At 40.8% G+C, this 17,400-nt stretch overlaps 1 protein-coding gene across 1 annotated transcript in view; it reads right to left on the bottom strand.

Annotated features, from left to right (window-relative positions):
• LOC307257312 (2-oxoglutarate dehydrogenase complex component E1-like) overlaps window positions 1-17,400 on the bottom strand; it is a gene marked incomplete at its 3' end in the record, with an annotated part of 48,281 nt that overhangs the window by 16,583 nt on the left and 14,298 nt on the right. Inside the window, exons 3-4 of the mRNA XM_080036502.1 lie at window positions 12,203-12,379; window positions 7,286-7,388 (exon numbers count right to left, since the gene is read on the bottom strand). Of these exons, the coding sequence (XP_079892628.1) occupies window positions 7,286-7,388; window positions 12,203-12,379 (280 nt within the window). The remainder of the gene's footprint in view (window positions 1-7,285; window positions 7,389-12,202; window positions 12,380-17,400) is intronic.

Raw genomic sequence — 17,400 nt, 5'->3', positions numbered from 1 at the left:
TATCCCTTTAAAGACACCCATCGCCATTTTAACACCACGGCCACAACGGTCTACAGCCAAGAGAGCAAAGCACAAGCCTGGCATCTCAACACCTACACGATCGACTAAAGAAATCCACAAGTTTGTCAAACAGCGGTGGAGAGAGAAGGATGCAGCACATGTCCACAGGTACACGGGTACTTTAACAGTAACGTGACAGTAGCTTTTCTCTATGTGCTTTGGCCTTTAGTCTACATGCAAACATCACAATGTAATCACCTGGTCAATGATCAAATTCCTTCGTGATTTTTCTCTACTTATGACATCTATTGCAGCATGTCCGTCCTGGGAGAGGGATCCCTTACTCTGTCGACTCTCCCTGAGATTTCTTCAATTTTTTATTCCCGGTAAAGGGTTTTTTACTGGGAGTTTTTTCTCAGCCGAGCTAAGGGTGTAAGGGCAGGGTGTCATATTGTATTATATTGTATCATATTGCATGAAATGTAAAGCCCACTGAGACAAATGTATTTGTGATTTTGGGCGATACAAATAAAACTGATTTGATTTGATTTTGACAAGAGGAGACTAAAACAGGAGCTTTTTGACACCTCTGAACCTCGAAAAAAAATAGATATTTAAAAACTCTGTATTTCTGTATTGGTGGGGACAGGGAAATTGGCGCTTGTGGTGTGTGGCATCACGGTATGTGGTGGGGAAAATTCGACGCTGTATCAGCTGGTTACTATATTATATTATTTTATATACCGTGTTGCCTCCCAGGAAACCATCGCCTCATCGTGGCGGAGAGGTTTGTGTGTCCCTTGGAACCTGAGAGCTGTGTTGTCTGGTAGGGCTGGCCCGAATGCCATTTTTCAGGCTTCGAAAATATTCGTTGGTTTTTCCGAGCGAATATTTGAATATTCGTTCCAGAAAAACACCATCAAAAACAACATAAAAAAATAAATTAAAAAAAAAACGTTAATAATCCCTATATACTCCCTGGAACCGATTTTGACAGTATCTGCATATTTTGTTGAAGATTTACACGCTCGGAGGTGAAGTAATGGATGCGCTATGACACTTAGTGATGTAATATCCTCCTAAATGAGCAATACTACTACTACTACTACAATATTACTAACTTTTATATCCAAATATAAAATTATTTGATATTATATTGCAGTACTAGCTTCTTGCAAAAAAAATGTTGAAAAAAAAAGAATTAAAAAAAAAAAAAAAAAAAAAACGAAGATCCGAATACTAATTTAAGCTCCGAATACTAATTTTCCGAACGAGTATTCGAATATTCGAATAATTCGGGCCAGCCCTACTGTCTGGAGCCTCCTCGAAATGTTCTCAGGCGAGAGACCCGACTAAGAATGGTTCAGAATCCCCTACTTTATTTAGTCGATGCTTGTTTTTTTTTTTTTTTTTTTTTTTATCATGTATATTTCTACACATTTTTTGTATGAAAGCCTATTATTATTATTATTATTATCATTATTATTATTATTATTATTATTATTATTATTATTATTATTATTATTATTATTATTATTATTATTATTATTATTATTATTATTATTATTTTTTTTTTCTTATGATATATTTTGATTCCATTTGGACTCAGAGACAGTTGTTCCATGTGTTTGTTCTTGTTGTTTATAAACATTATAAAATCCAATAAATAAATTTGAAAAAAAAATAAAAAAAAAATAAAGAATGGTTCAGAATCGCTCCATGGACCAGCGAGGCAGAAGAAGGAGCCAGGCCCAGGAGGATCAGACCCGGGCGGCAGAGTCGGGCTTTGGGCAGGTGGAAAGTCACCTCTCCGTGGGGGAAGGAGCCGGAACCGGTGAGGAAGGCGGAGGTATCACACTTCTTAGCCAGGGAGGCAAAAGCCTGTTACATACTCCGCGAGAAGAAAGAACAAAGTTCTCGGTGACAGAGCTGCGAGAAGAAAATGACGTCATTTTCTTCTCTCAGCTCTTGTTCAGCTGTTCTCGCAGCTTGTTCTCGACACATCACCCGGGCCGAACTTTCTTCTCGCAGCTTGTCCGAGAACTATCTATTGTGTGATTGGTCAGTCTGAAGTCAATGAGGAAAGCGAAGTGAAATCAGCTGGCGCTACTGAGTCAATTACCATGGTAACAATGCGCCGCGGTGAGGAGTTCGGCACTTGAGTTCTGGTGAAGTATGTAATGTCAGACCAGAAAGAACTTCTCGGGATCCCCCAGTCAGAGCTGGTTGATGTGGCCCGGGAAAGATACGTTTAGGGTCCCGCGTACATGTGGACATGGCCGCAGTCAACACCATGCTGAGGCTCAAATCTTCAATACAGAAGCAACTACACTACCAACCCACACCGAGGGTTTCCCCCCAAACACAAAGCCATTCTGCACAAGTCACTTTCGCACGACAGCAAGGACGCGTCTAGTTCCTCAGCTGCACAGTACTCAACACTGAGGCGGCCGCTTCTCATTGGGAATCAATTTAAAAAAGGCGCTTGCGGTGGGAAAAAGGCGTTAGGTGGACACGGGCCCTAAAATATCAACTAAACAAAAAGGCATTAATAAATTCTTTAAACACTGATGTTCTCTGTTTTCACTACAAACGTCAAAACACTTCTGCACACAAAGCAGAGCGGCTGACTTCAGAAATATGTGTCATAATAAGGCCAGTATGATATTCTGATGGTATGAAAACCTTAAGATAAAATACCACGGCTTCACTGTTTGACTGTATTGAGATTACTGCTCTCAAATGTCTTGTTTTGAAATGTCTAATTAAAAAAACAAAAAAAAGTTTTACACTGTCCAGAAAAACGGAGTTAACAGAAACATTTATGTAACTGTTTATTCAGTAAGTCTGGTTTAAAAGCTTTGACTCGCTTTAAACATTTAAAACAATTTCAGACATAAAAACTGAAAAAATAGCTGATCAGAAAAAGATGATGTTCTCTAGAAATGGCTATAAATACACTTTAAGGCGAGACACGGCAGGCAAAAACATCGTTTTTTTAAGCACTGGTCAATTTTGAGATTTGTGTCTATTTAGCTTCCATAACGTGTCTTCTTTCATACTAGTATGGATAAAAGGTCCAAAATATACGTTTTAGGTGTTTATTTTACTAAACTTTGACTGCTTGCGTCTGTATTTTGCTCCTAAATTCGTCAAAAGTGAGCATTCTAACGTAACATACAGCACCGCGACCGCTGTATGAATCATAATAACCATGGTACTGTTGGAAAGCTCTGAATCTCAAGAACAACGTTATCTGATCCAAATATGGTCATTTCCTTTGTATCAGTAACCAATCGTGAAAGTGTGAGGAGGGATTCAATGCTAGGAACGCGACCTCATTGGCTAATGCACATTTCTGACGATGTGATTCGCTAAAAGGCATCACGTGATGCTAGCCGCGGTAGCTCGAAAATCACAAAATAAAATGGGAAAAACGTCGAAAATATGCCAAACCAACACAAAAAAAAATACTTAATCAATTGGCTACGGACACTACATGATCGCCATTTGAAGGGGAAAAGTGTTAAAGACATGTAAATCACGCCGATCACGTCGGAGAGACACAGACTGTCAGAGGATCAGAGGGGACATGGTGGGGAGAGAGAGCGTCTGTGCCGACTCCGGAGCAGGTTGACAGACAGTGGCTAATAATAAATGAATCACGTTTAAATTGGCATGTGGATGTAAATGTTACTATGCTATGGTTTATATGTTAAGCAGTGGTAGGCCTATATGGCATTGAAGGGTGTAGAGCCTAATTCAATAAATTACTCTAGCTATCATCAGTGATTATCAGCAGAATTCACGTTTTTATCTTTAACGGCCGTTTTCTCAAAATGAGCTTTTTCCAATACTCTGCGAAAGATATCTCAACTTCTAGACCACTGACATCAACCAAACTTTCTATAATCATTCATAGCACTATTTTAAAGGTTTTTACAGAAGGATTTGTTAATATATTGTTAATTGTCTGATTTATGATACATTTTCCTCCTAAAAACATGCCTAAAATGCATTTCTAAGACATGTACATAGTATTTTTTGATTTATTAAATGAAAAAAGGCTGTATCCAAAATCTGTTGTGTAAAAACCTTAGAAACTAATATGTGCTTAAAATAAAATAGAGATTTTAACTCTGGCTTTATCCAACATCTCAAATTTTTTCTCGAAAAATGACCCAAATTTACGCATAATTGGTTAAATATTGCCATATTTGCATATTTAATATAATACTAAAGAAAAACATGTAATACAAAAAATAATTGTGTTAGTGTCAGTAATCAACTGGCAAAGTTTCATGATGATATCTACAAGTTAAAAAAAAATCCCTATTCACCTGGGGTGTCTCGCCTTAAAGGTGCGGTGTGTAATATGACATCATCAAGAAAGTTCTACAAAGTTCTAGAATGCAACGCTCCCTGGGTAACCCCACCCCTTTTGAATAATAACAGAAGCTACAGTGGCCTTCAAGGACAAGAACAATTCTAAATTTTAAACAATGCACCTGATGACATTCCAACTATGACACTTTCAAGATGGCGGCACTAGGCCTTGGTCCAAAATATGCAGAAATATGGACATATATGAGACCCTTTCTAAGGGGAAAAAAAATTATTAAATTTTTTTTTTTCAGCTATTATGCACTAAATTAAATGTACTTATGGATATTATAATTACTTTCTACAAAATCTGCTGGGAAATAAAACCCCAAATTCTACACACTGCAGGTTTAAACTGAACTGAACTATTTATTCTTAAATGTTGTTGTTGTTGTTGTTGTTGTTGTGTGTGTGGCGTGCCCTCTTGTATGTGTGTGTGGCGTGCCCTCTTGTATGTGTGTGTGGCGTGCCCTCTTGTATGTGTGTGTGGCGTGCCCTCTTGTATGTGTGTGTGGCGTGCCCTCTTGTATGCCTGTGTGTCTTCAATGTGCTGCACTTTCGACCACACACATTTCCCAACTCTGGGATAATAAAGTATACTTTGACTTTTTAAAATATGGTTCCTTCCGATTTCCCGTTAGTGGGGTTCCCCAGGACGCCCACTATAAATAAAAACACGTAAGGCCGTTAAGTTTGTCCGTTCTGTGCTACTGTAGAAACATGGCGGTGCAAAATGGAGAGTGCCCCGCTTCCATGTAGATATTAAAACACACTTATGAATAATATATTTAGTTTCTAACAAGTCTGTTCTGTAACATATCAATGAATACTACACACTGCACCTTTAATTAATAGAAAATGTACTGCCGTTTCTACTTGGTGACGAAGGGCTTTCTCTACAGCAAACAGCACTAAGCCAAAGGATGCTAATACGGAGGCCACAGCTAAAGCCAACACGGCCAAGCAGAAGCAAAAACAACAAGAAGAATGCAAACGCTAGGAATACATTCACTGCTAGAAACGCACACAACTACAAAAGGTTCAGGTTCCATTCACATATTAACCAGTGCGGATACAAGGATCTAGAATTGGGTAACCATGGTACCATTTTCGGTATTTTACTCTCTTTTGAAATAACAAAAAATGAAGTGAAAGGATGAAAGTGTATCCCAGAGTCTTGTGGAAAGTTAGGGAAATGGTTGTGTGGTACAAGAAAGTCCCCGGGGAAATTTGAGGGATCGAGAAAGTGACAAGGTTTTTCAGGTTAGAAGTTTCTGAAATATCCACCGTGCATGAGAACGTTTGAGAAGTTTCCCGTTTAAAAATATTGATTGTACACAAAGAAATTCTCCCAAATGTACAACAATGTTTTTACAGAAGCATTCCGAGGACACGAAACTGACAAACTCTCTCCAGCATTTGGCCGCTTTTCCATTACATTCCGATGACTATACTCTACTCACCTTTTTTGGTTTACCACTATGAAAAATTCCCTGGTACCTACTCAGTGGTGGACAGTAACAAAGTAAGTGTTCCAAAAGCCATACTAAAGTCCTCCCCCCCCCGACATACTTAATATGTATATACTACATACTGTCTACTTAACCATCCATTGTGTATGCGGATCTACTTTTTTGTAACCTCGGGGTTGAGAACCTTGTCCAGCACTTTACCTACTCCATCGAGGATCCAAAAAAGTAGATACCAGTGCTGTGTCTGAAATCGCGCACTTACGTAAGTGCACTTACATTGAGTGCACTTTATTATCCCTACAGTACACTTACTTATAGGCGCAGTGCTCTCATTTCTACAGTGCACTGTCCAAACTGCCGTCGCGCACCTACCGGAAATGACTTTGCATTTTGAAGGTTCTTCTTCTGTGGTATTTTTTTTTTAAACGGTCGGATACAGTCTAAAACAGTGTAGTTGTACGGAAAAACTAAACAAATGTGTAATTTAACTTTTGTAGAGAGCGTCCGTCTCCACAGTTGCTTCAAGCTCCTCTATTTTGATTTTAATGTCCCGTCCTCTCCGCTACGTAGGCAAGATGGCGGCCGTTGAGTGTGGAAAGTGTCCATCGCTCCACACTCAAGTTTTAGACCGTTTTGAGTGCACGACCGAGGAACTTACAGTGCACTGCATTTTGGCACACTCTCCGGTTTTGCGCAAAGTGCACTCAAAAAAGTAAGTGTAAGTATAGAAGTGCGCGATTTCAGACACAGCACAGGTACTAAAAGGTGACGTGAAACTCTTCAGACCACTGATTGGTAGGAGCGCCCTATCCTGCACAACACCACAGCCAAGCTACTGAAGCGGTCGCAGCAGTGGCTAGATTGTATCTTCATTGCTGTAAAAAACTGTAAAAGGACAATATCGATCGAGTAGGCCTATGTCACTAATTTTTTTTAAATAAAAATGTAGTGTTAAGTATAGCCGGTAATGGCCCTTTTTTGTCTCTGTGCCAGATTACTCCATCCCCATAGAGATTTCTAACTATGTGAATAAGTGTGTTGTGTCTATGTAGGCCTACTCATTCTACCTCACTCATGAGGGGTTGTTTACCTTTGCGTAGTGTCTGAGAGACTAATGATATTTTTTTTTTTTTTTTTTTTTAAACTGGCAGCCGCAAAATGTTGTTATACAGTATGTGGTGACATGCTCTGTTTTGTTTGTCTTGTTACTGTTGTAAAATTGAAAAATTGAAAAATAAAATATTGAAAAAAAAAAAAAAAAAAAGTATAGCCAGTAATGTAATTGTAATGGAAAAGCGTCATGTGTGTGCATTTCAGAAACCAGAAATCCAGGGGGTAAAACGGTTGGAGAGAGGGGGGGGGGGGGGGAGATTGGAACGTAAAGTAAAGATTGGTGGTTTTTCTCTAATAAGGGATTTTTGGCTCCTCACCCAGCTTGTCGGAGGAGGTGATAATGTCAGTGGGGACGTGAGAGTCCAGATCAGCGTCCATGATGCCGAGAGGGTCCAGCTGGGCCACGTGGTGCCCGCGAATCTACAACGGGGAAAGACGAAAGACCCCACCCCGGAGAGAGAGAGGAGGATGGATGGATGGATGGATGGAGGGATGGTGGTCGAAAGATAGTGGTGAGTGAGAGAGAGAGAGAGAGAGAGAGTAGAGAAGGGTTGGATAGGGTAGAATGGAAAATAATAGAATAGAATAGAGTAGGGTAGGGTACAACGGGAAAGACCCCACCCCGGAGAGAGAGAGGAGGAGGATGGATGGATGGATGGATGGATGGAGGAGGATGGTGGTCGAAAGATAGTGGTGAGTGAGTGAGTGAGAGAGAAGGGTAGGATAGAGTAGAAAATAATATAATAGAAAAGTAGAATAGGGTAGGATACAGTGGAATAGAATAGAATAAAAGAGTCGGTAGGGAGTAGGATGGAGATGTGAAGAAGGAGGTCGAAAGAGAGTGGTGAGTGAGAGAGAGAGAGAGAGAGAGAGAGAGAGAGAGTAGAGAAGGGTTGGGTAGGGTAGAATGGAAAATAATAGAATAGAATAGAGTAGCGTAAGGTAGGGTACAATGGGAAAGACCCCACCCCGGAGAGAGTGGGAGGTAGGATGGATGGAGGAAGTGTGAAGAAGGAGGAGAACCAGAATGGTGGTCGAAAGAGAGTGGTGAGTGAGTGAGAGAGAAGGATAGGATAGGATAGAATAGTAGAATTGGGTTGGGTAGGAGTAGGATGGGGGAAGTGTGAAGAAGGAAGGAGGAGAACCAAAATGGAGGTCCAAAGATAGTGGTGTTGGGTGGGTGAGATAGGAGTAGAATGAATGGAGTAGGGTTACGTAGAGTTGGGTTGAGGAGGTGTGAAGAAGTAGAAGAAAACCGAAATGGAAGTCGAAAGAGAGTGGTGAGCGGGGGAGAAGATTAGAATAGAACAGAATAGAACAGAATAGAATAAAGTAGAGTAGAATAGAGTTGGGTAGAGAGGGGTTGGAGAGGTGTGAAATAGAAGAAACCAAAATGGCCGAAAGGATGAGTTGAGTAGAAAGAACGATAGGTAGGTAGAAGAAACAAAATGGTGGAAAGATAGTAGTGATAGGAGTGGGTGAGAAGCAGGTGAATTTGGAAGCAAAAAGAATAGATATAGAAAAGGAGGATTGTCGAAGAGATTTCGGTATCGATAGGACAGAAAAAAAGACAGAGGAAGGGTGATAGTACAGAAGGAAGGAAAAGACCAAAAAGGGATAGAATAGGAGATAGAGAGAGAGAGAGAGAGAGAGAGAGGGAGAGAGAGAGAGAATGAGAGAGAGAGAGAGAGAGAGAGAGAGAGAGTGAAAGATAGAAATAGAGAGAGAGAAAGATAGAGAGAGAGGGAGAGAGAGAGAAAGAGAAATAGAGAGGGAGAGGGATAGAGAGAGACACAGAGACAGACAGAGAGAGGGAGAGGGATAGAGAGAGAGAGAGACACACACACAGAGAGAGGGAGAGAGAGAGAAAGATAGAAATAGAGAGAGACAGAGACAGACAGAGACAGAGAGAGAGAGAGAGAGAGAGAAAGATGGACAGAGAGAGGGAGAGAGAGAGAGACAGGAGAGAAAGAAAGGGGTGGGAGGGAAAAGCAACATTAACACCACAGGCTTGAAGCAGTTTTTGTTTTCTTAATCCCCGGCGTTCTCACCAACGTCCTGGAAGCCGGTATTGACCGGCGCGTCATCAAAATTCACACAGCTGATTCCCAGAGGATCCAGATGTGCGTTGTGATGCCCCATCACCTGAGCAATGAACAACCCAGGGCACACACACAGTATATAAAAACACACACACACACACACACACACACAGTATATAAACACACACACACACACACCGGGTTCAAAACTCTTAAAGGCCTACTTCACCGGTTTGAATATGAAGGTGTATTGAATTCTGAGATCCTATGTAGTATAAATGTGCAATTTTTTTTTTAAATCGGTTCATCCTAGCCTGAGAAAAGGCAGAAAGAGTGTTTTTTTAACCCTATATTTCTCTTTCTCGTGACATCACAGAAAGAGAAATATAGGGTTAAAAAAAACTTACTTTGTAAATATTACTGTGATGTCACAGTAATATTTACGAAGTACGAACCGATTTCAATTTTTTTCGCACATTTATACTACATAGGATCTCAGAATTCAACACACCTTCATATTCAAACCGGTGAAGTAGGCCTTTAAGAACACTGACTATGGAGGTCTTAAAAGAGTCAAATATACCAAATATTAAAAGAGTTGGACCAAGAAGAGTATTGGTAATTAGATGTTCCACAGGGATTAATGTTAGGCCCCATACTTTTTACACATAGATAGTATACAATGGGTGTAGCATCTGACCCATTACCTAAATAATAAACAACCCAGTGAACACACACATATATATAAAACTCACAGAGTGTTATCACCTTTAAAGGGGTGGGATTAAATGAGTGTTAACTTCTTCCCACTCCTTTTCGAACATGTTATTCCAATTATTATTATTTTTTCTTTTAACCTTTATTTCTACAGGTAAATCCCATTGAGACCGGAGACTCTTTTACAAGGGAGACCTGTTTTCCTTTCCCACGTTACCATTCACACACACACACATTCATACACCGATAGCAGCAGCTAACTATCGACATTCACACGAGCCAAGGTGGGTGAAGTGTCTTGCCGAAGGACACGACAACTATGACACAGGTGGCAGGGCGGGGATCGAACCTCCAACCCTTTGATCATCAGCCGACCCGCTCTACCACCTGAGACACAGTCGCCCAAAATCATCAAGTGGTTGTCATTCGAAAAATGTAATCATGCTTTCTATTTTGTGTAACATGATTGATTGATTGATTGATTCAATTTATTTCAGACATATCAAAATTTACAAAACAAAATGAAAAGCATAAACAAATAACATATTGAATTGATATGCCACACACACACGGAGACAGAGAGAGACACACACACACACACACACACACACACCCGCACACACACGGAGACAGAGACACACACACACACACACACACGGAGACAGAGAGACACACACACACACACACACGGAGACAGAGAGACACACACACACACACAGAGACACACACACACACGGAGACAGAGACACACACACGGAGACAGACACACACACACACGGAGACAGACACACACACACACACGGAGACAGAGACAATCAATCGGTCTTAACCAAATATAAAGAGAGTTGGATCAAGGAGATTATCGATAATTAGGTGTTACACAGGGCTCAATTTTAGGCCCCATGCTTGTTACCTTGAACATTGGGTCAGCAAACTCCTTGACCTCTTTTAAATCCCAGTTAAAAACTCACTTTGAATCAGAAGTTTTTTTTTTACTTTCAAATTTGTTTAAAGGCCTACTTCACCAGTTTGAATATGAAGGTGTATTGAATTCTGAGATCCTATGTAGTATAAATGTGCAAAAAAAATTGAAATCGGTTCATCCTAGCCTGAGAAAAGGCAGAAAGAGTGTTTTTTTTAACCCTATATTTCTCTTTCTCGTGACATCACAGAAAGAGAAATATAGGGTTAAAAAAAAACTTACTTTGTAAAAATTACTGTGATGTCACAGTAAAAGACATCACAGTAATATTTACTAAGTACGTTTTTTTTAACCCTATATTTCTATAGGGTTAAAAAAAACACTCTTTCTGCCTTTTCTCAGGCTAGGATGAACCGATTTCAATTTTTTTCGCACATTTATACTACATAGGATCTCAGAATTCAATACACCTTCATATTCCAACCGGTGAAGTAGGTATTTCAATGAATATCAGGTTTTAATATGCATCCATTCAAACAGTTGAGTTAATGACAGTTTGTATTCAGCTCCGTTTTAAAGGGACGTTCTGCGGGAAAAAGACAAGTTAAATATCACATCACAACATACAGCCACACACATGGATCATTCATAAACTAAACATGTGCAGTTATATCTCAGAGTAATCCCCCCAAAGCCATTTTTTTGTGGACAGGAGAGAAAATAACTAGGTCTTTTAATTAAGGGTCTAACACAATTTTTATCAATTCATTGTGTGTGTGTGTGTGTGTGTGTGTGTGTGAGTGTGTGTGTGTGTGTGTGTGTGTGTGTGTGTGTGTGTGTGTGTGTGTGTGTGTGTGTGTGTGTGTGTGTGTGTGTGTGTGTGTGTGTGTGTGTGTGTGTGTGTGTGTGTGTGTGTGAGAGAGTGTGTGTGTGAGTGTGAGTGTGTGTGTGTGTGTGATTTTTTTTTTTTTTTTTTTTTTGTGTACATAATAAAAACCTTTTTTGGACAGGACACAATTTAAATATATTAAACGTTTACTGTGCGTTCACAATCCCTCGACATCACGATTTTTGAAGGAAATAACTAAATGTTTTTTTGGGAAATTATGAATCAACTCAAAACCTTAAAAGAGGGGAATCACGGTTATCACATGAATCGTTTTTTTTTCCGCCAGCCCTATAAATCACAGTTTGAAAATTAGTGTGACTGGGAATGTGTGTGTGTCTATTTCTCTCTCAGTCTGTCTGTCTGTCTGTTTCTCTGTCTGTCTGTCTGTCTGTCTGTCTGTCTGTCTGTCTGTCTGTCTGTCTATTTCTCTGTCTGTCTGTCTGTCTGTCTGTCTATTTCTCTGTCTGTCTGTCTGTCTGTCAGCCTGTCTGTCTGTGTACCTGGTAAGCCGTGTCTGTCTGTCTGTCTGTCTGTCTGTCTATGTGTCTGTCTGCCTGCCTTGCCTGCCTGCCCTGTCTGCCTGCCTGCCCGTCTCCCTCCCTCCCTCCCTGTCTGTCTGTCTCCCTGTCTGCACGCCCGTCTTCCTCCCTGTCTGTCTGTGTACCTGGTAGGCTCTGATGAGTGACTGCACAGCCAGATGATCTTCCACCATCTTGTCGACGTTGGGCTGGGCTCCAACCAGAGAGGAGAGCTGGGGGTCTGCAGAGAGGGAGAGGGGAGACTGGTAGGCCGAGCCGGGGGGAGCGCCCGCATTCGCATTCCTGAAGAACACATCCCACGACTGGGCAGAGAGAGGGAGAGAGAGAGAGAGAGAGAGAGAGAGAGAGAGAGAGAGAGGGAGGGAGGGAGGGAGAGAGAGAGAGAGAGAGAGAGACAGAGACAGAGAGAGAGAGAGAGGGAGAGAGAGAGAGAAGAACAAGGGGTTTTAATTAGGATTTCAACACACATTTTTACCAAATCATTTTGTGTGAGGTCCGTTTGTCTGTCTGTCTGTCTGTCTGTGTCTGCGCCCTTATATTGTCATTCAATAAAGTTGTGTGTGAATGAGTGTGTGTGTGTGTGAGTGAGTGAGTGAGTGAGTGTGTCTGCGTGTGTGTGAGTGAGTGAGTGAGTGAGTGAGTGAGTGAGTGAGTGTGTCTGCGTGTGTGAGTGAGTGAGTGAGTGAGTGAGTGAGTGTGGTTGTGTGTGTGAGTGAGTGAGTGAGTGAGTGAGTGAGTGAGTGAGTGAGTGAGTGAGTGAGTGAGTGAGTGAGTGAGTGAGTGAGTGAGTGTGTGTGTGTGTGTGTGTGCGAATACATGAGTGTGTAGGAGGGAGGACATGAGATTGGGAACACAGTGTCCTTGCTGCAGCGTGTGGTTTCCAGTCTGAGGTTTTACATTGTGTCATCATGAGTCACACACACCGCGCCGCCAAATATCTCACTGTGAACCCAAGGCCTTTCAGTACAATCAAAAGGCACACAGAACAAACACACACACACACACATATATACAAACACACACACACACACACACACAGTGACACACACACACATATACAAACACACACACACACACACACACACACACTAAAGAATGTAGGGGCCACTCCTTGACACACACACACACATATACAAACAGACACACGCACACAATAATGTAGGGGGCGCTCCCACACACACACACACACACACACAAACACACACACACACACACTAATGTAGGGGGCGCTCCCACACACACACACATATACAAACAGACACACACACACAATAATGTAGGGGGCGCTCCCACACACACACACACACACACACACAAACACACACACACACACAATAATGTAGGGGGCGCTCCCACACACACACACACACACAAACACACACACACACACACTAATGTAGGGGGCGCTCCCACACACACACACATATACAAACAGACACACACACACACAATAATGTAGGGGGCGCTCCCACACACACACACACTTCAAATAAAGGTGGAGTGAGCAGTTCTAGAGAATGCTTTAGTCAGAATCACTTTAAGTCATAATCAGTGAATATCTCCTCGTGATCCACTACTTCTCCTTACTGTGTGTGTGTGTGTGTGTGTGTGTGTGTGTGTGTGTGTGTGTGTGTGTGTGTGTGTGTGTGTGTGAAGGGGGGGGGGGGTGGGGGAGGGCACCATACCTCGCACAGAACCTAGGCTGTGGATTTTTTTTACCAAAACACACACACACACACACACACACACACACACACACACACACACACACACACACACACACACACACACACACACACACACACACACACACACACACACACACACACACACACACACACACACACACACACACACACACACACAGTTAAGTGAGAAGTGTTTTTCCACACGTCTGTCTCTCTGTGAAAGTTGGTTTATTTAGATTTAATCTGGATTCATTTATCAGCCAGAGCCATTAAAAACAAACATGACTCCAACATGCATTCCACACAATATTAAAACCTGCTCTCAAACACACACACACACACACACACACACACACACACACACACACACACACACTACAGCCAGGGGAGGTACACACAGACACACACACACAACTAAAGATGTAGTCAGTAATTCTGGAGAACGCTTGTTGTCAAAATCACTTTGTCTAAATCAGTGAATATCTCCTCATGATCCGCTACCTGTCTGTACTGTGTGGGCACTGAAAAACAATCCAGTGTTAAAGGCCTACTTCACCGGTTGGAATATGAAGGTGTATTGAATTCTGAGATCCTATGTAGTATAAATGTGCAAAACAAATTGAAATCGGTTCATCCTAGCCTGAGAAAAGGCAGAAAGGGTGGTTTTTTTAACCCTATATTTCTCTTTCTCGTGACATCACAGAAAGAGAAATATAGGGTTAAAAAAAAACTTACTTTGTAAATATTACTGTGATGTCTTTTACTGTGACATCACAGTAATATTTACAAAGTACGTTTTTTTCACCGGCAGTGAGAGCAGGAGCTCAAGTGAGAAAAAGGACTCTTTCTTTTGTGATTATTATACTGTATATGTTTTTAAAAATAGTAGCACATTTCTGACTTACTTACCAATTTATTGTAATACCCTAAAACTCACACAATCGCTTAATATTCAACAGATTTTTACTAAATAACATTGTTTCTCTTGAGTATTCACTGGGTTTATCACAGGAGCAGGAAACAACAAAGGACACTGTCACAGATGTTGCCTATGCCGCGGGCCGCCCTGAGCTGCAGTAAAGAACTGGTCAGACATCCTTATGGTGTGACACCTGGGTCTGGTCTATGTTCAGTATGTTCAGTATGTTCAGTATGTTCAGTATGTGACATGAAAATCATGGAACATTTTTCAAATCGTACCTGGCTGCTGGCGTCAACCTGAAGACATAGGTCAAAGACATTGGACCTTACTGTCCCCAAAGGGAAATTCTTCAACACAAAAATGTACGTCAAGACGTTTAAACCTTTAAACCTGTAGACTTAGGAAAACAACAGAGTAATTACCTTGACAACTTTGTAAGAATGTTTTCTGTTTTACCTGAGGGGTCCAAACACTTTTCACAATTCATAGAATAACACCCCAGAGACACAAGTAGCAGGACGACTCAGGTAGAATAATCCAGATGCCAAAACTGTGCAACAATATATCAAAACCAAATGTTGTAACCATATGGCACAAACAAGTAAAGGAAATGAATACAATAAAGAACTACATTTATCTGATATGGAGACACCTGAATTCATCAAGGAAATCATTTTACTGTAACTCAAACTAAAAAAAGCTCTTCAAGACTAGATTATTCTTTGAGAGTTCAAATTAAATGGACGCTGGGCTGAACGATTGTAAAATTCCTGGGAGAACAAATTGATATTTATTTTGTGATTAACACAGTACTACAACTAGGTGGGAAGCCAACAAGACTTACTGTATAAGAGGTCAACAAGGCATATACTGTATAAGAGGTCAACAAGGCATATACTGTATAAGAGGTCAACAAGGCATATACTGTATAAGAGGTCAACAAGGCTTACTGTATAAGAGGTCAACAAGGCATATACTGTATAAGGGGTCAACAAGGCATATACTGTATAAGAGGTCAACAAGGCATATACTGTATAAGAGGTCAACAAGGCATATACTGTATAAGAGGTCAACAAGGCATATACTGTATAAGAGGTCAACAAGACATATACTGTATAAGAGGTCAACAAGGCATATACTGTATAAGAGGTCAACAAGGCTTACTGTATAAGAGGTCAACAAGGCATATACTGTATAAGAGGTCAACAAGGCATACTGTATAAGGGGTCAACAAGGCATACTGTATAAGGGGTCAACAAGGCATATACTGTATAAGAGGTCAACAAGACATACTGTATAAGAGGTCAACAAGACATATACTGTATAAGAGGTCAACAAGGCATACTGTATAAGAGGTCAACAAGGCATACTGTATAAGAGGTCAACAAGGCATATACTGTATAAGAGGTCAACAAGGCATACTGTATAAGGGGTCAACAAGGCACTCTTATACAGTATGTCTTGTTGACCTCTTATACAGTATGTCTTGTTGACCTCTTATACAGTATATGCCTTGTTGACCTCTTATACAGTATATGCCTTGTTGACCTCTTATACAGTATATGCCTTGTTGACCTCTTATACAGTATATGCCTTGTTGACCTCTTATACAGTATATGTCTTGTTGACCTCTTATACAGTATATGCCTTGTTGACCTCTTATACAGTATATGTCTTGTTGACCTCTTATACAGTATATGCCTTGTTGACCTCTTATACAGTATATGCCTTGTTGACCTCTTATACAGTATATGCCTTGTTGACCTCTTATACAGTAAGTCTTGTTGACCTCTTATACAGTATATGCCTTGTTGACCTCTTATACAGTATATGCCTTGTTGACCTCTTATACAGTATATGCCTTGTTGACCCTTATACAGTATATGCCTTGTTGACCTCTTATACAGTATATGCCTTGTTGACCTCTTATACAGTATGTCTTGTTGACCCTTATACAGTATATGCCTTGTTGACCTCTTATACAGTATATGCCTTGTTGACCTCTTATACAGTATATGCCTTGTTGACCCTTATACAGTATATGCCTTGTTGACCTCTTATACAGTATGCCTTGTTGACCTCTTATACAGTATATGTCTTGTTGACCTCTTATACAGTATATGTCTTGTTGACCCCTTATACAGTATATGCCTTGTTGACCTCTTATACAGTATGTGCCTTGTTGACCTCTTATACAGTATGTGCCTTGTTGACTCAACAAGTCAATAACACATACAAACTCCAGATTTGGTGCAACTTACAAAAAAGAACACGAATGAGCTGTCCTCCAGAGTGACATTGTCCGATAACTTCTAACGAAAAACAATTCTAAACTGATTTACCTTTGGCATGACTTCTAAGTGCCGATTCCCCCCATTGTGTAGCCTGCTACAGCTGGAGGTACTTTTTGCAGACCGTACAGTAGCCTGTGCCTGTCGGTTATTAGAGGCCTCGTCATAACCAAATGGAAACGGATATCTGGTATGGTAATCGGGAGCAATAGGTCCATGAGCAGCGACTCGTGGTTCTGGATAATTCCTGGAGCGATCGCCAGGAATGAAAACAAGGGGAGCAACTGCACTCGTGCAAACAAGACGGAGCGAAGAAAAACATTGCGACAGATTTTTTTTTAAATTTACATAATAAAAAAATTTGTTGAATTACGACACTGGTCAATAAAGAGAAAATCAAAGCATTTTCCAGCACAGTGTTC

Source organism: Ammodytes marinus (genome assembly GCF_949987685.1).
Source record: "Ammodytes marinus genome assembly, chromosome: 2".
Lineage (NCBI taxonomy): Eukaryota > Metazoa > Chordata > Actinopteri > Uranoscopiformes > Ammodytidae > Ammodytes > Ammodytes marinus.
Note: the sequence above shows the minus strand (reverse complement) of the source record. Positions and strands in the feature narration are given on the sequence as shown.